Genomic DNA, 25,042 nt, shown 5'->3' with positions numbered 1-25,042 from the left:
ATTGGATCGCGGCAAAAGATAGGTACCTACGATACTTCCCCTAAACTAATCATAGTTGGTGACAAAATTAAACAAGTTAGCTCAGTCAAATCTCAGGGTGTGCATATAGACGAAAACCTTTCATGGAATATGCACAGTGAAAAAATAGCCAAGAAAATCGCATCGGGCATTGGAGCAATTAAACGTTGTAGGCCTTTTGTTAATCGAACCACGCTTGAGTCCGTTTTCAATGTCTTAGTTCAACCGTACTTTAATTACTGCAGAGAGGTATGGGGGCATTGTAACAAGGGTCTTTCGAATAAGCTCCAAAAGTTGCAAAACCGGGCTGCCCGTATTCTGACCTTCTCCAGTTATGACACAAGCGCTGATCCTCTTTTTGTGCAACTTAACTGGAGACGGTTAGATACTCAGCGACAAATACAAGTGGCCACCATGGTCTATAAATCTATACATGGCCTTGCGCCCGACTATCTTGGTTCTCTTTTCACTAAATATGATCCTCCATATAATCTAAGGAACTCTGAAAACAAACTAGCTGTTCCATTGCCCCGCACCAATTTCCTGAAAAATAGCTTTAGCTATAACGGTGCGGTTATCTGGAATAGCTTGTCCCCTGAATTGCGGCAAGCAAAATCACTTCAATCCTTTCAAAATGGTTGTCGCAATTTCTTCGTCTGAATCGACAAAACGCACACGGCATCTATGTAAAGCAGAATTTCTTTATTTTTTTCTATTTCACTTTTAAATTTTAGATCATGTTTACATAGATTAAAGTAGATTGTAATTGTAATAATAGATTGTAATAATATTATTATTTTATCTGATAGATTTACCGTGTCTAAATAAAAAAATAAAGTAAAAGTTCACTCCTAGTTGGCTTGTTAGCTCAATTGGTAGAGCGCTGCACTAGTATCGCAGAGGTCAGTGGTTCGAGTCCCGTACAGGCCTGATTTTTTTCAGGCCTGATTTTCGCTATTGCATAAATAGCGCTGTCTACCGCAAGGATCGTGCATCATACGTATCTCATACCGCAGTTCAAAATATATGAACTTCATATATTCATTGTATCTCATTTATCACTTTCACAGGTTTATTACAAATCAACTTAACGGCCTGCTCCCAGTTGGCTTGTTAGCTCAATTGGTAGAGCGCTGCACTAGTATCGCAGAGGTCAGTGGTTCGAATCCCGTACAGGCCTGATTTTTTTCAGGTCTGATTTTCGCTATTGCTTAAATAGCGCTATCTACTGCGAGGATCGTGTATCATATGTATCTAGTACCGCAGTTCAAAATATCTGAACTTCATATATTTCATTGTATATTTATCGCTTTCACGGGTTTATTACGAATCAACTCAACGGCCTGCTCCCAGTTGGCTTGTTAGCTCAATTGGTGGAGCGCTACACTAGTATCGCAGAGGTCAGTGGTTCGAATCCCGTACAGGCCTGATTTTTTCCAGGTCGGATTTTCGCTATTGCTTAAATAGTGCTATCTACTGCGAGGATCGTGTATCATATGTATCTAGTACCGCAGTTCAAAATATATGAACTTCATATATTTCATTGTACATTTATCACTTTCACGGGTTTATTACGAATCAACTCAACGGCCTGCTCCCAGTTGGCTTGTTAGCTCAATAGGTAGAGCGCTGCACTAGTATCGCAGAGGTCAGTGGTTCGAATCCCATACAGGCCTGATTTTTTTTCAGGTCTGATTTTCGCTATTGCTTAAATAGTGCTATCTACTGCGAGGATCGTGTATCATATGTAAGAAAAATAATGTAATTATCAGTCCTTTGTTCTTATGGATTACAAGGTGCTAAGGAAATTATAGTGTATTGCTACAGGAGAAAAACTGAAAAATCAATGTAGGGTGAAGTTGGGTATTTAAGAACAAGGGGAACAACAGTTTTAAAAGGTTAAAATACTTTCAGGAATTTATTGAACTCCCCTTTCATGAAAACCTGCTTCTCCAACTGAAATAATCCCATTGCAATCCTCAAACAAAGGCAAGAAGACATACCTAGAAAGGTCAACTACATGTACATTTTTAAGCATGATCATTCGCGTGAAGAATTTGGTATGGTCCTCTGTTTATCTTTTTCTTTGTTTTCTTACAAAAATCTAAGTCAATATGAAAAGAAACAGCAACCCAAGTTGACCACTGAAAGCCCGTTCGAGTTTCAACTGCAGTACTTTCCTTACGAGTAAAATAATTACATAAAAGTAACTTTCCCTTGCAAATGCATTTTTCTAAGTTTTTAAAATTATCTTAATCATCTGCAAAAATACAAAGAGCATGAAGGATCCAGGTTAATCAGCCAGTTTGACTTGCAACCTTATAAATGCATCCTTTGTTATCATGTACTGTCCTTTAGATGAGACACCTAGTTAAAACTGTTTTCAAAAGTTTAAACCAGTGTCATATCAAATCACCATTTTTGGACCAGAACAGTCATTCAGTTAAACAAAAGGTCTCTTACTCAGCCCTGCTGGTCTACTCACTTTGAATGCAATTTTCCCAATGAACAGGGTCTTCATTTCTAGCAATGGCTGAAGCAGATGGAGATTGACTGTGCCCTACTGACAAACGAGGTAAACCATACCCAAAAGGACCTGAAGAAAAGAAAAAAATTCAAGTATAAAACCAGTATAAAGACTATTATAAATTGGCAGTAATAACAAATTATAAATCACCAGTAAAATTATGCTTTTAGCCCTGTGTCAGCTACCGGGTAGCCTTTGTTGTGTTCGGTAGCGTTTGCACCAGTCACATGGTTTTTTATACCATGCACAAAATAGGTTTGCCGTTTCGCCTCTTTTTTTTTATTACGCTTGAATAGCGCAATAACAAAGGTCATGATCATTCGAGGGAAGTTGAGCAACGATATCAGCCGTAATAACTTAGTAACGTAATGGAGGAACCCTTTTTCGCAAGACAGCGAATATATCAGCCATACTACCGTAATAACCGAACCTTTTTTCGCAAGAAAGTGAAGCTATTAGCCGTAATAACGTAATAGCGCACCCTTTTTTGTTAAGACCGCGAAAATATCAGCGGTCATAACTTAGTAACGTAATGGATGAACCCTTTCTCGCAAGACAGCGAATATATCAGCCGTAATAACGTAATGGACGTACCCTTTTTCGTAAGACAGTGAATATATCAGTCGTAATACCGTAATAAGGTAATGGCCGAACCTATTTTGGCAAGAAAGCAAAGGTATCAGCCGTAATAACGTAATAACGTAATGGCTGAATCTTTTTTCGCAAGAAAGCGAAGGTCTCAGCCGTAATAACGTAATAACGTAATGGCCGAACCTTTTTTCGCAAGAAAGCGAAGGTATTAGCCGTAATAACGTAATAACGTAATGGCCGAATCCTTTTCCTCAAGACAGCGAAGATATCAGCCGTAATAAAGTAATGACGTGAGGGCCAACGCTTTTTCGCAAAACAGCGAAGATGTAACGTGATTGGTGAACGATTTTTCTCTTGGTAGCCGCGGTGACGTAAGAAACCATACCGTAAGAGTCACCCCCCTTACAGATGTAGTAGCGGTTATTAGAGGTTTCCTAAACTTGTTTGTAGTCTGCATTTCATTGCCGGTTCACATAAGCTAATAATTTTATGTACATAACTTGCATTTCGCAAGATTTTACCACTATTTAATTAATTTTGGCCTGGGCAACAAGCGAGGGCAAATTTTGCAAGTCCTAGAAAATAAGACTACTGTACTAATTCTTCAGTTAGACCAGCAAATAATGAAAATGCTCCTAAGACTGCCAACACTAACAGTAACGTATATGTGCACGATCCTTCGCAGTGAAGCACTATTTGAGCAATAGTGAAAATCAGACCTGAAAAAAACTTCAATTGGTAGAGCGCTGCACTAGTATCGCAGAGGTAAGTGGTTCGAATCCCGTACAGGCCTGAAGTTTTTTTCAGGTCTGATTTTCACTATTGCTCAAATAGTGCTTCACTGCGAAGGATCGTGCACATATACGTTTCATAACCGCAGTTCATACATATGTCTCATATGTTTGTTGTTGTTTGATTTATCATCTACGGGTTTATGTCGAATTAATTTGATGGCCTGCTCCCAGTTGGCTTGTTAGCTCAATTGGTAGAGCGCTGCACTAGTATCGCAGAGGTCAGTGGTTCGAATCCCGTACAGGCCTGAAGTTTTTTTCAGGTCTGATTTTCACTATTGCTCAAATAGTGCTTCACTGCGAAGGATCGTGCACATATACGTTTCATAACCGCAGTTCATACATATGTCTCATATGTTTGTTGTTGTTTGATTTATCATCTACGGGTTTATGTCGAATTAATTTGATGGCCTGCTCCCAGTTGGCTTGTTAGCTCAATTGGTAGAGCGCTGCACTAGTATCGCAGAGGTCAGTGGTTCGAATCCCGTACAGGCCTGAAGTTTTTTTCAGGTCTGATTTTCACTATTGCTCAAATAGTGCTTCACTGCGAAGGATCGTGCACATATACGTTTCATAACCGCAGTTCATACATATGTTTCATATGTTTGTTGTTGACTAACAGTAACGTTTCACGACATGTTATGTATCCTTCCTTGCTTCTATTACCTGTTACTGGGTTTAATATGGAGAAGGGAATGGTGCCTCAACTTCAGTAGGCAACTCTGGGAAATTGAGACACCTGTTCCTATTAGTTATTTGATCAAAACAGAGCCTTACACAAGACTAAGGGTAAACAAACTTATAGGCTTTACGGGTTTGAATAATCACCTCTCCAAATTTTACATACATACCTACATACATTATTGATTTTTCCCAATGGGGCTTTTCACGTATGTTATTACTTAGGCGATGTTTAAGAACGTGTGTGGATTCAAATATCCCCTGATCTAAAATAAAAATTCCTTTTACCACTACTAGTTTTAAAAGGGGGAATATGCAACATTTGCCAGTGTCTGGTCTTACGAATGCTAACCTCCTCGCGCTTGATAAAGCGGGAGGAGAGGGGTTTCGGGGCTCGTCCTGTCAAACATCTAAAAATCATTATGGCGTCGCGAAGATTTGATTCTATCTGCCACTGGGAGCCAGTTGAGGCTTAACGTGGTCGTATTTACGCGCACCACAAAAATGCGACAGGCGAAGTTCCGTATGCTTTGTAATTTCGTTATGTAGCCCTTGGAGGTACTCATACACTTCATCAATAAAACAATTTGCTAAAAACTTAAGAGTTAATAATCGTAAGAAGAGGATTATGTTTTTTAAAAATACGTTTGGTATGATTAACCTGACTGAGTCTATGCCTACAGGAAGATGCAGTTTTGGTTACGTGTTCGTCAAAGATCAAATTAGGGTATCAAAATACGCCTAAGTCTTTAACACTGTTGACAGGGAAGAGTTCCTTTCCTATGAGGTTTAGCGAAAAGTGGTCTAACTTTGAGCGCATTTGTCTGGTCCCAAACACCAGCATTCTTGTTTTACTTGGGTTCAATAAAATATAATTATTAGAGCACCACTCGGTAATTTGAAGGTCATTGTTAAAATTGGTTACAGCTTTGACACTTCAACAGAACCGGACATGCATTCATTTAGGCGTCTTTTTGGAAACATTGCTGCTTCATTTTGCTCCCAGTAAGTTCTTGCCTCCCGAGACACACACTTTGAACTATCCTGCAGTAGCAATTGCTGTAGATGACTCTGTTTATGTTGATGACTCGCTCAAAACCTTGGAAGCAAACTTTCTTAATTATTTTCCATGGCTGATTCAATTTACGAAAATGTTCTTCATACGAAATAGTCATCAACATGTCTTTGTAGCCTATATAGCATTCCGCACCCATGCCTCTTTGCTTCTAAGGGCTGCGTTTCCCCATTGAGGCCGTGAAATTTCCTCATTTAGAACATACGACTGCCGTCCTTTCCAGCCCTCTGTCTCCAGAAACCTTTTAAGTGATCACTGTGGGCAGAAAAGTTTTATATACGGACTCAGAAGACGTGTTGTATTGGTCCGCGTGCAAAGCGGAGAATTTCAACCATTTCTGTCCAACCGAATTGGTCAAATTTTATCTACCTTATTACATGCTTTCGCCAACAGCATGTAATAGGTAGATTGAATCTGGGTTCAACTTTCCTGGATTGCATTTTTACTCTCTGACACAATGATCATTTCTATATTTCCAGAAAAGGTTGACATTGCATTATACAGCTACTTTTAGGTCGAGGCTGGAAGCATTGTAGTTGATGGTTCGTTGGCCTAAAATTGAAAAAAATAGCCTGATGTTTTAATACAGAGGATACAAAAGTAGCAAAGTACTGAAGGATCGCTTGATTCTTCTCATTGGACATGTATGATCGTTTGGTTTACTTGGAATTATTCGAATGGTGACATTTATTGAAAATACCGGCATGCCGGCCATTTAGTATTTTGAAAAACTTGCTATGTAGCCAAAGCGTTAAATCGGTTGCTTTCAACGGGAATATTGTTGAGTATGTGTGTATTATTACTTGCATTGTGCAATACGTCCCAGTAGTTGTATTTTGTTTGTTATTACGTTGTTATGACAATTTTCTCTGTTCGTAAAAATCTTTCATTAAAATCTTCCCCCCTAGCGTAGATTTTTCCTCATTGTGTTATTACGGGAATTTTCTACTCGCCGAAAGTTTTCGTTATTATCTTATTAAAGGGAACTTCTTTGGACATGGAAATTTTTCGTTATTACGTTATTACAGGCAAATTTTCCTCCCCTCACGTGGATTTTTGGTTATTACGTTATTACGGGTACTTTTATACTCGCCGAAAGTTTTCGATATTATATTCTTACAGGCAACTTCTTTAGTAGTGGAAATATTTCGTATTACGTTATTACGGGAAAATTTTCGAACCCATCGCGTAGATTATAGGTTATTACGTTATTACGGGTACTTTTGTACCCGCCGAAAGTTTTCGTTATTACATTATTATAGACAACTACTTCAGTTGTGGAAACTTTTCGTATTACTTTATTACGGGCAAATTTTCGACCCCTTACGTAGATTTTTGGTTATTACGTTATTACGGGTACTTTTATACTTGCCGAAAGTTTTAGTTATTCCATTATTACAGGCAACTTCTTTGGTCGTGGAAATTTTTCGTTATTACGTTATGGGTACTTTTCTACTATCCGAAATTTTGCCGGTAAAAAACGAAGAAAGGATAAAACAAGGACGTTGAGGGAAAGGAGAAAATAAGATCATCAAACAAAAGAAGAAAGTAAAAAACGGTTACGCTGTTACGAAGTAATAAGGAAAAAAGAAAGAAAAACAAAACCTATACTGCGCACCATATGATACAATTGTCTCAACTGAAATACCTATTTGTTTTAAAATTAACTACAACGTGACAACAAAAGTCCAGCTATGATAGTTTTGCAGTTGCAGTTAATGAAGGAAGTTTTTCTTTTACCAACATCATTAAAAAAGAGCGAGAATTTCTAAATATGAAATCAATAACTAAATGGCATTTTCACTATCCTCTATTACATATCCCAGGAAAGAGAAATAATTGTCAGTCTCCTTTCTTTACCTCTGTTACTGCACTGAAGAAAAAGTCTATTTTACTTCCCTGGAAAGTGACCATGTAAACTGGAGCACTGGCTGCCAAGGCAACATCAATCACATTTGGATATTTGAACCTCATGTAACAACTTAGCATTCCACCATAACTGAAAAAAATAGACCAAGGACAGCTAGTGATGCAGAATACCTCATTAAATTAAGTTTAATGAGTCTTAAATCAATCTCTCTTCTTGGTCTTCAAGAAAGGTCTTCATTTTCCTCAATTTGGTTTTTTTGTGTGTATGTCGAATACCGCATTTATGGTGCTCATTTGTCCGCTTATAAATTCACTTCAAAAATTTAATCCTTTTCTGACACAATTCCAAATACTTGGAATTTTCCCTTGTTCCTGGCTGTTCAAATATTCACATTTTGAATGGAAACAAAGACTGGAATCTTGTTATTGGCACAAAGTTTACACTCCTTGCCATGCTTTCGATGCAGGTGATCACAATGGCCAAAACATTTCTTTGTTAAGTTCTATTACAATGTACCTGCCACCAAATGCCACAACTTTACTCTCTGTGGCCTTGAACTGCATCTTGAGGTCAGTCACGAGGACTGCATAGTCTGCAAGGGCTTGCTCCATTGAAAGGTAACCGACTTTGTCGTGATCAAATGAGGACAAACCAAATGGAAGGGATTCTCCATAGTATCTCTGAAAGGGAATGACAACAGAGCACAATAAATAACAAGAGATCAGAGCACCAACAATTCAACATTATCACAAAGCATCCTTGTATACTCACATGTTCTCCAAACACCACCAAAGCACTGAACTTCTGAGCTGCTTCAAAAACAAAGCCCGAGTTTTCCCAGAAACCAGTTATTGGTCCTTCATTGCCAGTGTAAAAAAAAATTGGTCCATTTTCATCCCAGTACTGATCTGTGAGGAAACATGGACACTGAGCTTAACAAATGATTAAAACTCAAAAGTTCTCCATACTGTGAGGAGTTTACAAGCTGGTGCTTCAAGGAGTACAAAAGATATAATGTGAACTATGGAGAGGGTGGATGCAACTACTTATTTCCTTTTTTTCACTTCAAGGATTTCTTGCTTTTTCTCTTTCTTTTCAGCACAAGTATAAGAATATCGGCAGAGCCTAATGAAATTGGTTGCATTTTATGGGTGCCTCCTCCTGAAAAAACCCAACAGCACCCACAAACACTAACACATGACTTTGCTAAATTCTACAACATTTGTTGATCGCACCATGAAACCTCTGGCCCAGAAGGGGGGGTGGGGGTGGGGGTTTGAACGAACCAATCTTCAAAAGTTCAACTGCCGCACGGGGGGGGGGGGGGAGTGTTGAGCAAAGGGGATGTTAAAGCTTCCACGTGATCGACGCATTACTTAACTTCCCAGACTTTTGTATCAGTTTGAATTATTTAACTATAGAGTTCTGCTAAAATATGCTCAGAGGTAACGCATATTTCTAAGATTCAGCTGGGCCAAGTAATTTTCATCGACAATAAAGAGTGGGAGAAAGAGAGAGTGGTGGTTTACTTTCGATGGTTATTTGTTCCAACAGATTATGCAATCTCACAGAAAGTAAACTTCATAAATATACTAAAGAAAACTTGAAAAAGAGAGCTATACAATTTAACCATGTTCTCTGACATATTAATCGGAACTGTGTAGCTTCAGCTCCAAAGCTCCATCCGTGTCAGAAATTATGGTTACAACGCTTCAATAAATACCTGTGTAGATATACCGCTGCTTAAACGTAACCTTATTGGCTTGAACATAGTTAGTAGAGGGGACTGGTTAGGAAACGCGGCAAACTTCAGTCGGATAGGTTATTGTTCGATTTTATCGAGATCACGTGACAATGACCCTGCACACTTAAATCCAAAATGGCGCCGTAGGCTTGTTTCGACAGTCACGTAGCGTTTAATTTTTTGGATTTTCTCCGTGATCGAGCGACATCGTACCTTCAAAATATAGCTAAAAGCATTAATCAAGTCAGTGTACATAATGCCAGGTGAAAATTGTTCAGTATTTGGCTGTGGAACGTGTAGGAGAAGTAAAGGAATTGGAATCTGGAAGCTACCGGCGCCGCGCAACGCAGAGTACAAGAAGTGGCGAGAGGACTGGCTCAACGAGCTCACTAAAACTAGAGTTGTTGATGCTAACTTCCGCCAACTGATAGAAAAAGACAGGGTGTTTACCTGTGAGAAGCACTTTAAGCCCGAAGACATAGAGAAATGTAAGTAAACACACTGTATGGTTCGGTAGTGGGACTTAGCTTAGTAGGCTAAGCGAAGGCTCGCGACTGTTTGTTGATAAAGTGTGCGTCTCGAACTCTTTATATACAGCATTTCTCTTTAATGATAACTTATGTTTTTGTATTTTTCAGTTGAAACCGAGAAGATGCTCAAGACTAAGCCTAGATTTGGCGCTATACCTACTTTAAATATGCCCAAGAAGTCAATACAATAATAGAAATTTAATGTATTTCTAATTTTGATTTATTTTTATTTTTTAGGTACATGTGGAATGATGGTCATTTTATTCTTTGGCAGCACATAGCTCACCTATTTTACCAAGATGTAGAAAATGGGTTGAAGTTGCTACCAAGAATAACCTACGATCATATTAAGTTAAATTCCTATTCCACCATGAGAGTTAATCTGGCAGCCCAAGTATTAAGTGCATCAGTAGTAGCAGTGTTGAGAGAGTTTGGAAATCCAGAGATGCAAGCAACAGCCAAATTGTGTAGCATGATCGATTCCTTCTTCGATTGCCTCAATGTGAGAAGTACGAAAGAGCACGAGAGAAAGAGGAAACCATTTTTGGCACCATATACATCACATCGAGATCTTGCTCAAAATAAGCTGTCTTGTAAGGAACAGTAGCCCCTACGATAACAAAAAGAGAGGATATCACGATAAGAAACTCCAAGTGTCCAGCCATCTTCGTGTTTGTCGGAAAATAATCTACACGTGAGGGTCTTCTGACAAGCTAACTAGTCTTGAGGATTGCGTGATTCTGCGTGACCAATGATTCAACCTGTCACATCTCGGAGGGTCCAACGGAGGCAGATGACACACAGCACAACAATACAACGGATTAATGTGACAGAACATCGGAGAAGTATCCTGGTTATCGAAGAAAAATCTTGTCTATTCCAGTACTGTATCTTCCAAGGGGGAGCGGTAAGGGGGAGAAGGGTGCTTTATAATGCCTGGGGGGGTGAGGGGTGGGTTCCTACTTGTTCCTATTCGGGAGAGGACGCTTATTTCTGTTATTTGAACGTAGGGGCTAATTAAAGGAAGTACGGTGACTGTTTCTGATATTTGACCAGTAATAGCATGTTACTTGGTACAAAAGAAAAAGGTTTTAGAATCTCCAATCTCCTTTTACAAAAGTAATACAATTACACATTCTGTACCACCTTAGGTCAAGTAAAAATAAAGTTGAAAAAAGGTTTGACTGGTTAACACAAGTTTCACTGAAGTAAAAAAGATTCTCAACAACTCGATGAGGCATATTCACTATAATGATTAAATCAAAACTTTGAACCAATACGCTTGCAAAAAAAGGGAGCAACATATGAAATCACATTGCTTTGAATGACTGAATCCCCCCTTTCAGATTTCAAAATTCACAATTCTCACCAGAGAAAAACAGAAAAAAAAAAAAAAAAACAGCCCCTCTCCTAAATTATGGACAGAACATGTTTCCAGATACTGTAAACAATAAAGTTTAAAGCTAAGAATCCAAGACCTACAACAATGGATGGTTTAAAAAAATACTTTATTTCTAAAAAGAACTTTAATGGTATGAAATGTAATAAATAAAGGGAAATTGAAAACTCTTTGTACTTGCAAAGTGTGTGAGCAGTTGAGGTGCCAGCCATAAATGGAAGTTGCTAAAAATTCGTAGAGCTGTAACCTTTCATCTTCAAGACAAAATGAAATTATTTACAAAATCTCGAGTTCAACGAATTTGAACTAAGTAACCAAATTATTTACCCATCACAAGTCAAATCACGATAAACTGGAAAAGAAACCAGATGAATGAGTTAGGAATGCCTCACAAAAGTTTTCTACACCTTCTTATGTATCATATGTAACAAGAAAACAAGGTTTTGAACCTGTTGATGATCTCAACCCTTCAATTTCCAGGAGTGAAAAAAAATAGAATTTATCCCTACAATATCAATTACAATGTCACAAAGGCAAGTGGTGAGAATCAAGAAAAATTTAAATTAGTGGTTGATCCTATACCAAATTCTCTGAACTAACATAACCAGATTTATATGGCAGACAGAAAGGTGAATTTCTTCTGATCAGAGATCTTGGGAGTGAAAGGGCCAAAAACCTGTTTTCTGTGCTTTCCATCAAAAGATGGACACAGAATTCACTTGATTATTCTATGTAAAGCTGGTCAAATTCTAACCACAATTAGGCAGTTTCAATGTACAGTTGTAACTTCATGAAACTCTTTAGAAATTTCTTTCTTACCGTTCTTTCTTGACTACATATATATGTTAATTAATATCCATCTGTAGTAAACATTAACAACTGAAATAGAAAAAATTTATCACAAAAAAAGGACTTCAGTTAACATTCTCTATCAACCATCTTTAATGAAACATTATCTTGAGTTGGTGACCTAACTTGAGTTCAGAGATCATATCAGTTCAGGAACAATCCAACACTCTCGACAGCAGTGTACTTCAACCTGAGTTTCAACCAAGCACATAACATTCACTGGATATTTTTCTAAGTGCCTGCGTCAAGACATTAGTAAATTGAGGTGACTATTACACATTTCTTTCTGAAAGAATCCTGAGTCAATTAATCCTTAGAGTCTGTCATGTTTGTTAGATTCTTTTGAGGTTCATTAATTTGTGTGTACAAAACGTTTGCTCTAGTTGTACATGTCTTCCTCACACTTTCAAATACATAACATGTTGCTCATAATGTAGGCTTCAGAGACCAGCAGTAGTTTCTAGACTGATATGATCACCTAAATGTATCTAATCACCCAGTAGAGAAAGAGCTACAGCATTGCTCACTTATGTCTTCATCTCATCATTGCTTTATGGTTTGCTACCACGTGATGTCTGAAGATCAGTTCCATTCAACATGGATGATTGCCATGATAACTGGTCAAACAGTTCACCAATACTCTTTGATCCTGTAGGGGGCTTGTCAGCCAAGACACATGTAATGATCTGTTCAACTTATCTGTACAACACAATAATTCTTAATTAATTCAATGTATTTGTTTGCTGAAGAATATATCTACACCTGTGAAGACACCACATTTAATTTGACAAAAATTGAGCTTTCAACCTCTATACTGAGCATTTAAATTTTCAGAAGCAGAACTCATAACTTAGCAGAAGTTATAATTGTTTTCTCCATAAACAAAGCTTTGATGCATTTGAATTTAGGACCAGACATTTAATCTTCTCATCAATGAAGACAAACAAAGTCATTTTCTCATCACAAAATTAACACATATATGCACACATTTTAGAAATTGAAACTTTCCCATTGGCGTGTTCTAGAGTATCCTCCGGATGTCCACAATTTTCTTTTTTTGTTTTTATTTTCCTTCAATGTGGTCCCGATTCTAAAAATGAATTCAGTTAAACATTCTTTTTCGAGTTTTATTGTCACTTAGTAAAGATTATTGTCAGTTATTGTCACTTATTTTTTGCTAGTTGATTTATTAAATAAAATCAATATAAATCTACTTTTTAAATTAAATGTTTCAGATTTTGAGTAACCAAAAGTCTTACCTTGATTTCATCCCAAGTGCTTGGGTCTTTCAAGCAAAGAATCCTTTCTTTTGTGCTAATATTGCCAGGTACAAGTTGTCAATGGAAGCTAAGATGAGTGATAGAGATAACTCTAATGAGGACTCACTCTAGTCTTCAAAAAGATTATTATTTTTGTACAGAACAAACACTCTCCATTAGCTAACTGTTGATCAAAGTGAAATGAACCACTTACAAGTAAACTCTACCAAGTGTCCTCAAAATATTGTCCCTGCGTTACTGCTGCTCTTACCTTTCAATCCCAGAGTGGTCAAAGTCACTGCTTCACAGAGTGTACAACAAGATCAATAAACCAGTCTTCACTCACTGCACAGCAGCTGGTTCTCCTTTTGAACTAAAACAAGTTCATGTCACTCTAATCCCTTTGCCAAAATTCCAGATCACATCCAGCCAGCCACCTTCTTCATCTCATTAAAGTTGGAGCATGTTTTGAACCAGGAGAACTTCAAAATCAGACCCTTATTTCTAGTTGTATTAATACTGAAAGTTTGTTTGGTTTAGCAGAGTTGTAGTTAATGTTGCTCTCTTTACCAAACCAAAGCCAGATCAGGTTTCCAACATTCATCCTGTGGTAACTGTCATCACAGACTAATCAAACATTTAAAAGGCACTTCTGATACTCACACCATTCATGAAAGGATAATAAATAATGTGCTGCTCTTTAAACCGAAGAACTCTCAGAGTTTGAATTTCTTTCACTGAAGACATTTAGTTGCAGGCTAATTGAAGATAAAGATGTGTCTCTTGCCAAAGCATCAGCCAGTTCATGTATCCAGTCTTCATACAAGTTATTGTAGTTACTGAGTGTTAAGTTCAAGGTAACTATTGATGTATTTTTCACCAAAGCATCCTTCAGAGCATGGAAACATGAATTAGACCTGTCAATGTGGTCATTCAGTGTAAGACTAAGGGTGGTTAATGACTTGTTATTCGCCAAACCATCAATTAGACCATCGGTCAGGTCTCCATCAAAGGAAGAGTAGTTGTTGATTGCAAGGCTCAGCGTAGTTAATGACATGCTTTTTGTCAACCAGTCACTCAGACCATTGATTATGCATCCCTTAAAGTGACTGTGGTTGTTGACTGTAAGGCTCAGTGTAGTTAATGACATGTTTTTTGCCAACCAGTCACTCAGACCATAGATCATGTATCCCTTAAAGTCACTGTAGTTGTTGAGTGTAAGGATCAGTGTAGTTAATGACATGTTTTTTGTCAACCGGTCACTCAGACCTGAGATCATGCATCCCTTAATGTCACTGTAGTTGTTGAGTGTAAGGATCAGTGTAGTTAATGACATGTTTTTTGCCAACCAGTCACTCACACCAAAGATCTTGTATGCCCTAAAGTCATTGTAGTTGTTGAGTGTAAGGATCAATGTAGTTAATGGCATGTTTTTTGTCAACCCGTCACTCAGACCAGACATCATGTATCCGTCCCAGAAACTGCTGCAGTAGTTGTTGAGTGTAAGGCTCAGCATAGTTAGTGACGTGTTTTTTGCCAACCCGCCACTCAGATAATAGAACATGGGATGTTTGATATCCAAGTTACAGTGGATGTTCAATGTAAGACTCAGTGTAGTTAGTGATGTGTTTTTTGCCAAACCGTCACTCAGATCTTCGCTCACCATTGCCCCCAATTCCCAGCAGGTGTTGAGGGTAAGGCTCAGTGTAGTTAATGACGGGTTTTTTGCCAAACCATCACTCAGACCACAGGGCATGGGTTCACTCATCACATACCCATTGTAGCTGTTGAGTGTAAGGCTCAGTGTAGTTAATGACTTGTTTTTTGCCACAGCATCCCACAGAGCATCCATGCTTTTAAAAAAGGAACTGTTGTTAAATGTCAGACTCAATGTAGTTAAAGACTCACTTTTTGCCAAACCCTCACAAAGAGTGGATCCCCAGTCTCCACTGATGCTGTCAGGGTTGTTGACGCTCACACTAAGCTTTGTTACACAGCCATCCTTAACTTTGGTAAGTACAGGTGTAAGTGACGAGGAATCATCAGCAGATAAACCAACTTCTCTGGAAATCTTGTCGCCTGAATTTGAGTCATTAACATTTAATGCAAATAGATATGTTTGGTTGCGTGATAGCCTTTCAAGAGTGTTCTTTCTGTCCCCCATCAGCTCCCCCTGAATACTAATAGTCAACTTTGAAAAGGTTTTGAGTTTGTTCAAGTGGCTAAAAAGACAGTTAGCAACATTATCAGCTACTCTTTCCTTAAAATTCAAAGTGACACAAGAAACTGATGAGGCTATCAGTCCTTTGCAAAGATCATTTGCTCCACTACAGTCTAACTCTCCCAAGATGTTGACAGCCAATGAGTGGAGTTTTGAAGCTAAACGGTTTCCATTCAGAACTGGGCAAAGGCAAGCCACCTGGGAAGTTCCTACCATGCCAGTAACATTTGGATGCAATGTAAAGGACGTAGTCGACTTTACTGCAGAGTGGAGAGTCCTAGAAATATTTGCCCAAATTGTAGGAAGCTCACCAAACACTTTTAATTCCAGAGACTCCAAAGACCTGTTTCCTAAAAAGCCATTCTTTAACAAAGCCACACCATTGTTGCTGAGTTTTCCATAAAATGTCAGTGCAAGGGACTTCACTGAAGGATTTGCCACAAGTCCCTCTCTAACAGAAGTTATTAATGAATCTTGCACGTCTCCAAACAGAGTAAGGCTCAGAGACGTAAGTGATCTGTTCAAGAAAATCTTTTTAAAATCATCTGCTTCAGTTTCCCTCCATGAACCAAAAATCTCGAGTACAACAGATTTAAGTGGCGTTTCTGCAGATAGTCCCTTGTCAAGTATGGCTATGCAACTCTTTAACACCTCATAAGGCAATTTTAAAGTTACAGTTGGTAGGGTTTTATTTGCAGCCAAGCTGTCACTGATAGCAACAACTTCACAGGAAGAAATCCATTCAGTTGTCTCAAGTGTAAAGGAATGTAAAGTAGAGTCTACTGTGAGTGCTTTACACAAAAGAGCTGTAATCTCTTCTGAAACACAACCAGAAAAGGAAAGTGTTTGTAGCTGTGTGTTGGATGCTATGAAGTGAGCTACTGCGTCACCATCTAGGTTGGCACAAACATCCCCCCAAGAACTCTCTAGTGCAAGATGAACAGGAAGTTGCAACTGTGAAAAAGTCCCACAGGCTTTCAAAACAATGAAAACATCTGTTGTTGTTTTCTCACCTGATAAGTCAAAGGTCATGGTCTGTGGAAACGGAATAAAGGAAGAAAGAGCTATTGCCACTTGTTCATCATTTCTACTCTCATTGAAACATTCAACAAAGAAAGTGGCCTCTTCTTCAGTGCACTGGTACCAGTCCCAGTTTCCTTCCTTTAGCTTCTTGCCAATCTGTTCAAAAAGAAGACCAGCATCCTCACCCAGTATGCCAGACATAAAGATGAACACTTGTCTGTAGCTCTCTACCATATCTGGGTAAAAGTGTAAATGCGACTTAAAAAAATCAACCTCTTTTTTCAATGGCTTGTTAGCTAAATAAAATGCAGCCAGATACTCTTGAAATGTCTTGTGAAAGAAGAAATACTCATGCTGTGGGTTTATCTTCCTTAAGCTGGCTTCCTTGAACACAAGGCCAAGCTCCCGTGCTGCTAGATTCACATTTGTAGTTTCAAATTCTGCCAACTCCTCTTCACGAAAAGAAAATTGACCTTTTTCCAAGCATCTCCAAGCTAACTCTCCAAGAACTAGCAAACTGTCTTCAAAGAGCCTAACTAGAGCTTTGTCATCAAGAGGAGCCTCTAGATCATGCTTGGCACAATATCTCCGTAGAATGCAACAAACAATTATCTGGTAAAGGTCAGTGCGATAAGATGGCAGTTCTCCCTGGTAGTCCTCAAACACAACGCAAAGGAGTAACAAATTCAGTGGATTGTTCCACAGCGCATCAAGGAAAGTGTTTTCTCTGATTTCAGCAATGAGTCTCTCTCCTTTCAGCACATTCTCAGGACCAGCACTCTTAAAATGCTTTCTTATATAATCAAAAGCATCTTCTCTTGTAAAGCCTTCAATCTGTAAAAGCATATGAAAGTCCACCTTTTTTCGCACTATAATTCCTCTTTCCTGACGAGATGTGGCTAACACATGGCAAAAGGGAAAAATCTTCTTTTGAAGCAATCTTTCCACATCACTTTCTGACATGTCATTAGGTAACTCATCAAGACCATCCAGAATGATTAAAACTTTTTTTTGGAGATGGAAATCTGCAATATAATCAATAAGCTCTCTCTTCATAGCTTCTGAATTACATTTAGGTAGGAGTTGTTCATCAATGGCCTCTATTATGTCTCCGTGAATGTCGCGGCATTTAAGCAGTAGAACTACTTCAAATTCAGGAAAGGAATCCACCTTTGAAATTACCTTAATAGCCCAATCATGAGCAATTTTAAGGCAAAAAGTTGTCTTACCCATTCCAGGACTCCCTTCGACGAGCACAATGGTATCGTTTCCATTTTTGAAAATTTCAAACATGCTCACTTCATTGTTTTCCAGCTGGAAGTCTCGTTTCCTCCTGGACAAAATTTTTAATCTTGTGTAAACATCTTCCAAAGGCAGCTGAATGGTGTTATCCCAGAAGAGTGGTTTCAACTGAGATCGTTTTTTGTATTCTTGTTTTAGAAGACTGCAAACAATAGCAAGGTAATAGCCTAAAATTGAAGAATAAGTTTGTCAAAAACAACTCTTACAATTTGCATGTTTGGACATAGTGGGTTTGATAAAGTTAATTTTAAAACTTCTAAGAATCAAGTATAAGACTTCAGGGGAAGAACAATTTCATACAGAATATGAAATATGCTTAGTGCTTCAGGAAAATTTGATTTTTATTACTCCTTTATGAATGATACTGAGAAGGATTGGAAAAGAGTGAATTTTCGGAAGTGCAGCGAGCAGCTTGTTGACAGGTGTAACTGTTGGGTAGCCTGATCATCTGGGTGAAAGCATTCATCTTAAATTGACAAACAACTCCTCCCATTATAATGAAAATGACATTTGCTTCAGTACTTTCTGAGCTGCTCTCACCAAGACGATCAGTCTACACAATCAGTCTGGACTTTTACTACAATGACTTTTTCTTGCATCATCCCAGTATATATTGTAGACCATATCTAGACTGGGAAGGAGTCAGAAAACAATGAGCATACTCACTCAAAGGAGTGAAATACTGAAAAACACCTTATGCCTGGTAGGTAGAAGACTTGTATTGAATCACCTTTGATTGCTAACAAATGCAATGACATGCAAGGAAGATAACTTTTGTTTATACAACGCATTCTTGTAAAGTTGCTTTTAATATTCATCAAGGTGTAATTCAAGTTATCAATTGGTAATGTGCTGGACTAGTATCGCAGAGGTCAGTGGTTCGAATCCCGTACAGGCCTGATTTTTTTCAGGTCTGATTTTCGCTATTGCTTAAATAGCGCCATCTACTGCGTGGATCGTGCATCATATGTATCTAATACCGCAGTACAAAATATATGAACTTCATATATTTCATTGTATCTCATTTATCACTTTCATGGGTTTATTACAAATCAACTTAACGGCCTGCTCCCAGTTGGCTTGTTAGCTCAATTGGTAGAGCGCTGCACTAGTATCGCAGAGGTCAGTGGTTCGAATCCCATACAAGCCTGATTTTTTTCAGGTCTGATTTTCGCTATTGCTTAAATAGCGCTACCTACTGCGTGGATCGTGCATCATATGTATCTAATACCGCAGTACAAAATATATGAACTTCATATATTTCATTGTATCTCAAGCCGTGATGAGTTGTCCGTACCGAATACTTACGTACTAACGTACTAAGCAAATTCAGAACAAGCCGTGATGAGTTGTCCGTACCGAGTGTTAAGGTACTAACGTACTATTTTTCCGTTCAAAGAGAAATATAGGCCCAAAATAGTAATTCTGGCCTAGTGTTATCTTCAAAAAAAAAAAGAAAAAAAAAGCCGTTGATTACTATAGGGTATTTACTACTTCAAAACAGGAATGAGAAGGCTCTGGATTAGAAGAGTATTTTTTTTCTACTATTGATTTGGCAACAAGTAAATAAGAGGGAGTCATGGAAGGTTCTGAGTACGCAACACCGCAAACAAAAGAGAACTAGAACCTCAGCAACCAAAAAATATCCTCAAAGGACCGACATCGCAATATACATTAAGTTGCACGATTTAAATGGTCTGGTTTGGCCGATCGTGCGTGTGGTAGAGGTCCGGAGGTCAAGTAAAATGGTAGCCAATGTTTATTAAAGATTCATTAGGATTTATTGCTGACTTTGTTTTACCAAAATATAGTTTCTCAAAGGGTTAAAGAAAAAACTGCAATTCATAAATGGTTTATTTCAACGAAAACGGTCAGTTTGAGATCACCAAAAAAACGTAGTGCGAGTTGTTCTCCACTACATTACGCATTAAAAATAATGTCCACACCACAAAACCACAAACCCCAATGGTTATCAATATATTCCTTTTTTCACAGGCTAAATCAAATGTTCAATTTCATGGCATGCATGAAAAGAACGAGAGTTGTAGTTCGTACGCTAGTGCGCTAGTACGTAGGTATTCATGCTCGCTGGAGAGCTGTAGTTAGTACGCTAGTACGCTAGTACGTAGGTATTCATGCTTGCTCGAGAGGTTTACTTAGTACGCTAGTACGTAGGTATTCCTGCTCGCTCGAGAGTTGTAGTTAGTGCGCTAGTACGTAGGTATTCCAGCTCGTTCGAGAGTTGTAGTTAGTACGCTAGTACGTAGGTATTCCTGCTTGTTCGAGAGTTGTAGTTAGTACGCTAGTACGCTAGTACGTAGGTATTCTTGCTTGCTCGCTCGAGAGCTGTAGTTAGAACGTTAGTACGTAGGTATTCATGCTTGCTCGCGATTCAGTACTGTTAGTGCTGTAGTACTGATGAAAGCTGTTAGTAAGGTAGTACTGATGAATAAGCAAAAATCTACAGAAAAGCAGTCCTATAATGGGCAGCATATGCTTTCAGGAGTGCTCTCTGCCAAACAATAAGACCACAAAGTCTTTCTCTATGACATTCAAATTGTTATTATTATGCATATTATGTTTGCCGTTGTTATTTTAAATTTGAAATACTTCACAGGAATAGTTAATTTGATCTATGATTGGTCCAGGTGTTTCTTTTCCTTATGTTATTCAAACTTTCTTTTTTAGGAATTAGCATATATATACTAGTGTATTTTGTTTTCTCTCTCTGTTGTTGTAACCGTTTATTTCGACGAGATCGGAATAAAAGAAGCAGAAGTTTGTTTTCATCGTGCAAAAAACTTTAGAAATGCCACAGAGACTTAACCTTCATACTCAGGGGTTTCATTAATGTTTTCTGCAGGAGGGCAACTGGTTTTCACAGGCGGGCAAAACTCTTTGAACTGAACTTCTTTATAAGATAAACTTTCCTCCAGATGGTCAAATCAGGTGGGCAAAGCCGTCCTCACAACCGGTCAATTTGCCCAGTGCCTGGCCCTTAATGAAACCCTGCATACTATAATATTACTCTAAGTAATCAAGTTAACATACAGTACATTTTCAAATCAGATTCCATAATTAGTAATGTGATTATCATTGTAATAACCAGCATTGTTTGGTAGAACCCTCACTTGAGTGTCAAACATAAGGGATGGACATTTGTAAAGTATATAAGTAAAAGTGTAGGCTTTCAGTACTATACTGCATTTTAGTATTTAAGTGACTCAATTACCACTGATACTTGAACAGTATCTAGGCAATTATCACAATTCAGTGTTGGCATTGTTTTCTCTTTCTTTCTTAATGTTAAATTTCAACACAACAAAATGAAAACTTACTTTTATGAGGATAAGTTGACAATTTTTGTTTCTTTGGCATATTGGAACAATCAGGAACTGATCTTTTACCTTGTGCTGGATTCTGTTTCTTGCCAAGACCTTACAACATAATTTATTGAAAATGATGTAAGATAAATGTAACGTACAACAATGGATCCATGAGTAGAAAGGAACTCACCACTGAACACAGATTATGCTTGAATGTAATGTTAGAGTTTATTGTTCCACCTGGAGCTTGTTGAATCTTACTTGTAATTTGTGAAAATTACATTCAATTAAATGGCCAATAAATCACTGTTTCATTGGTATCTGCTGAGGAGTATGTCCATAGATCAAGTGCATGTTTTCAGTGCAAAAAAAACAAAATTAAACATGTAACACTGCTAGGCTAAGAAAATGCAGTGAAGATTTCACTGTTAGGTGCTCTCTCTTATTCTAAAAATTAATGCAAAATCTTCAATCTGCAAAAAAATCATTCATCATATAACCTTCCTTTAAACTCTTTTAAGACTGCATAACAGAGATTCAAAATTTACCACACCTCAGTATGATACAGTACCCCTTCTCCTATTGTTCAAGGGAGGAGCTATTTAAACTTCAATGTTTAGACTATTTTGCTTGCTGTCAATTGTTTGAAGAAGAAAATCAGAAAAATTATAATTGATCCATTCTCATTTTAAAAGACTATTTTATGTACCTTTGGAAACCATGTTAGACAATCTTTGTTGCTTTGACACTTTGGAAACTTTTGATGGCTTTTTTCCTTTTGTCAAGCATTGTGAAGAACCTACAAGTGGACAAGAAAAAATGGAAGACAATGTTTCAAACTTCAGTTTAATTCAACCACTGCCCTTTTAACTACCGCAGTTAAGATTTTATGGGGACTCCTTTATGCAAACCAGTCAGTCACTCACTCACTAAGATGTGGACACTATGGTGTTGATTGTCCATTTCCTTTTCGTTTGGTTCTCTCCCTTTGTTTATTTTCTCTCATTTGCTTATGCTCACTAAGGCCCATGGTATCATGTGAGCCTTTATGGTTGTGCCATCACGGTCAAAGTGCAGTTGGCCTCCAGTCGTTCAAGAAGTAATGAGTCGTAAGTCTGGGTTAATAAGTCAATTTCGCATTTCCCGATCAAGGAGCTTCACTGTGTGGGTCAGATATGTAAGTGATTTCAATTCTATGTAATTTAAATGTATTTCTCATCGATTTAGTACATTGCACGATTCTATCTTAGCTCAAATGAATTGTTATTGTTTTGCCTCATGCACATGTAGATTAATAGCCTGTTTCTTAGCGCCTAATGTGACTATTTTAACTTGTTTCGAAGTATATGCATTGCTGTTAGGCGAGTATGTTTGTAATTCGCTTACGCGTAATCTCATCTTTGTTTGGAATATTTCATGTAGAGAACATTGTCTATGTGATATTGGGGTTCTGCTCCCAAATATCCTCATGACACGTCTTGTCAAACTGGATAGTTGCTACTGTGACACAAGGTGATTAGTTGTCTTGAACTCACTGGAGCAGGAAACTGTTGTTATTATGCATATTATGTTTGCCGTTGATATTTTAAATTTGAAATATTTCACAGGAATAATTAATTTGATCTATGATTGGTCCAGGTGTGTCTTTTCTTTTTGTTATTCAAAATTTGTTTTTTAGGAATTAGCATATATATAATAGTGTATTCTGTTTTCTCTCTCTGTTGTTGTAACCGTTTATTTGGACGTGATCGGAATAAAAGAAGCAGAAGTTTGTTTTAAACGTGCAAAAATCTTTAGGTTATGGGCCCAGGAGTACGTAAATGAAACATGGAGGAAAAGTTCTCGATCGACAAACTTAACGGGAGCAAGTGGAACACTTGGAAATTTCAAATGAAACATTTACTGTTGGCGAAAGGATTATGGGGCTTGGTAGAAGGATCAGAAGTCCTCGCACACGATGCGACTCCAACGGCACAAACACTTTACCAATCGAGGCTACAAAAGGCGTTCTCGACAATTGTGTTGGCGATTGATAGCGCTCAGCTTTACTTGATCACCTCAAACGAAGAACCAAAGCAAGCTTGGGATGCGTTAAGGAAACATTTTGAACGAGAGACACTCGCGAACAAACTATTTTTAAAGAAGAAATATTTTCGTTCCGAGATGAAAGAAGGTACACCGGTGGAACAACATTTGAAGCTCATGAAAGATATCACTGATAAACTTGCGGCAATTGGAGCGCCCATTTCCGAAGAGGATCAAGTTGTGACTTTGTTAGGAAGTTTGCCGAGAAGTTTCGCGACCCTTGTCACCGCTATCGAAGCAAGAGTAGATGGAGTTAGCCTGGATTATGTCCAACAAGCACTTATTCACGAAGAAATGAAGCAATCTGAGCTATCCGGTCACTTGAATGAAGCTGAATCAGCGCTAACGGGGGCCTTCAGGAGAGATACGCCACGCGATCGGCCAACATGTTTTGGATGTGGTGCTGCGGGTCATATTCGCCGTAATTGTCCAAGCGATCCGCCCCGTAAGCAGTTGACATGTTTCGAATGCGGTGATGTGGGTCATATCCGCCGTTATTGTCCCAAGAAATTTAAATGGCACAAAGCAAAAATAGTCGACAGCGACGAGCGCGGACCGAATAATTCTGACTTCGAAGGTGAAGACGTTTATGCTACTGCGTTTATGGCGTCTGTTGAGAGCGGGGAGTCTACAGACAAAAGTTGTTATCCTTGGGTTATCGACTCGGGCGCATCAAGTCATATGACGACAGAAAAGAATGTTTTGGTGAATTTTCAGGAATTTGCCGAGCCTGAAAATGTCGCGCTGGGTGATGGCCGTGTTGTGAAAGCGTTGGGATCTGGGAGTGTACGAATGAATATGCTGTTTCAAGCAACCGCATCCAAGAAAGCAGTCTTATATGATGTCCTGTACGTCCCTAAACTCACTTGCAACCTTTTTTCTGTAAGAGCTGCAGTTTCTAAGGGCAACGCTGTAGAGTTTGGTCCCCAAAAATGTTGTATTTGGGATGGAAATGGAAAGCTTCGTGGAATGGGATCACTGGTTGATAAACTCTATCAACTAGACTGTCAAGTTGCAATCACTACGGACACTGCGTACGTCTCAGTTAAGTCATCTCAGGGTAGCGACTTATGGCACCAACGTCTTGGACACGTACACGAGCTACGCCTTAAGAAGTGTGTGGAGAGTGAATCCGTACGAGGGATTAACATCAAGAAAATAACTGAACTGTCTTTCTGCGAAGGATGTTTGGCAGGAAAGATGTGTAGAAAACCGTTTCCCGCAGTGGGAGAGATTCGCTCGACGCGAAGACTACAGCTGGTGCACAGTGATGTCTGCGGTCCTATGCACACGCCATCGATTGGAGGAGCAAAGTATTTTGTTACGTTTATTGATGATTACTCAAGGTGCTGCGCTGTACACTTCATGAAACACAAATCAGAAGTGTTAGAGAAGTTTGTAGAATTTGAAGCTTCCGTTACCAACGATGTCGGCAAGGCAATAGGAACTTTGCGAACGGATAATGGCGGCGAGTATTTGTCCACTGAATTACGGAACTATTTGAAGGTGAAAGGAATTAGACATGAGTTGACAGTGCCACACTCACCCCAACAGAATGGTGTAGCAGAAAGAATGAGTCGGACTTTGGTCGAGTCTGCACGTTCGATGATCGCGCATGCGGCATTATCGGACATTTTTTGGGCTGAAGCCGTTTTTACAGCTGCCTATGTGAGAAACCGCCTTCCCACGACGGCGCTAAAAGAGAATGAAACTCCTTATGAGCGGTGGTATGGAAAGAAACCAGATGTGGG

At 38.6% G+C, this 25,042-nt stretch overlaps 4 protein-coding genes across 10 annotated transcripts in view; 1 reads left to right on the top strand and 3 right to left on the bottom strand.

Annotated features, from left to right (window-relative positions):
- Positions 1 to 2,584, bottom strand: part of LOC148719641 (uncharacterized) — a 146,975-nt gene extending 144,391 nt beyond the window's left edge. Inside the window, exon 1 of the mRNA XM_088738682.1 lies at positions 2,504 to 2,584. Coding sequence (XP_088594808.1) covers positions 2,504 to 2,539 — 36 coding nt within the window. The 5' untranslated portion in view covers positions 2,540 to 2,584. The remainder of the gene's footprint in view (positions 1 to 2,503) is intronic.
- On the bottom strand, positions 702 to 9,340 carry LOC148719640 (dipeptidyl peptidase 2-like; the record flags this gene model as incomplete). The annotated part of the gene is made up of 5 exons (XM_088739120.1): positions 702 to 2,614; positions 7,544 to 7,682; positions 8,070 to 8,233; positions 8,325 to 8,461; positions 9,277 to 9,340. Coding segments are annotated over 5 exons (540 nt in total), but the record flags the coding sequence as incomplete, so codon positions are not given.
- LOC148719639 (uncharacterized) lies at positions 9,316 to 11,514 on the top strand. 2 transcript variants are annotated; one of them, XM_088738813.1, is made up of 2 exons: positions 9,316 to 9,785; positions 10,065 to 11,514. In XM_088738813.1, exons 1-2 carry the CDS (start codon positions 9,554 to 9,556, stop codon positions 10,106 to 10,108), a joined length of 276 nt encoding a protein of 91 aa, XP_088594939.1. In that variant the 5' UTR covers positions 9,316 to 9,553; the 3' UTR covers positions 10,109 to 11,514. The 2 variants fall into 2 exon arrangements, with proteins under 2 accessions (XP_088594939.1, XP_088594938.1); XM_088738812.1 differs by lacking the exon at positions 10,065 to 11,514 and adding an exon at positions 9,936 to 10,057.
- The window catches only part of LOC148719638 (uncharacterized), a 35,976-nt gene continuing 22,252 nt past the window's right edge, over positions 11,319 to 25,042 (bottom strand). For 5 of the 6 annotated variants that reach the window (XM_088738699.1, XM_088738704.1, XM_088738703.1 and 2 more), the window contains 5 exons: positions 21,916 to 22,005; positions 21,219 to 21,317; positions 13,606 to 18,047; positions 13,335 to 13,422; positions 11,319 to 12,774 (listed from right to left, as the gene is read on the bottom strand). In XM_088738699.1, coding sequence (XP_088594825.1) covers positions 14,035 to 18,047; positions 21,219 to 21,317; positions 21,916 to 22,005 — 4,202 coding nt within the window. In that variant the 3' untranslated portion in view covers positions 11,319 to 12,774; positions 13,335 to 13,422; positions 13,606 to 14,034. Of the gene's footprint in view, positions 12,775 to 13,334; positions 13,447 to 13,605; positions 18,048 to 21,218; positions 21,318 to 21,915; positions 22,006 to 25,042 lie in introns of all 6 variants that reach the window. The other variant, XM_088738701.1, reaches the window with a different exon arrangement.

This window comes from Stylophora pistillata, chromosome 11, assembly GCF_964205215.1.
Source record: "Stylophora pistillata chromosome 11, jaStyPist1.2, whole genome shotgun sequence".
In the NCBI taxonomy this organism is placed as follows: Eukaryota; Metazoa; Cnidaria; class Anthozoa; order Scleractinia; family Pocilloporidae; genus Stylophora; species Stylophora pistillata.
This window is presented reverse-complemented; position numbering and strand designations above follow the sequence as displayed.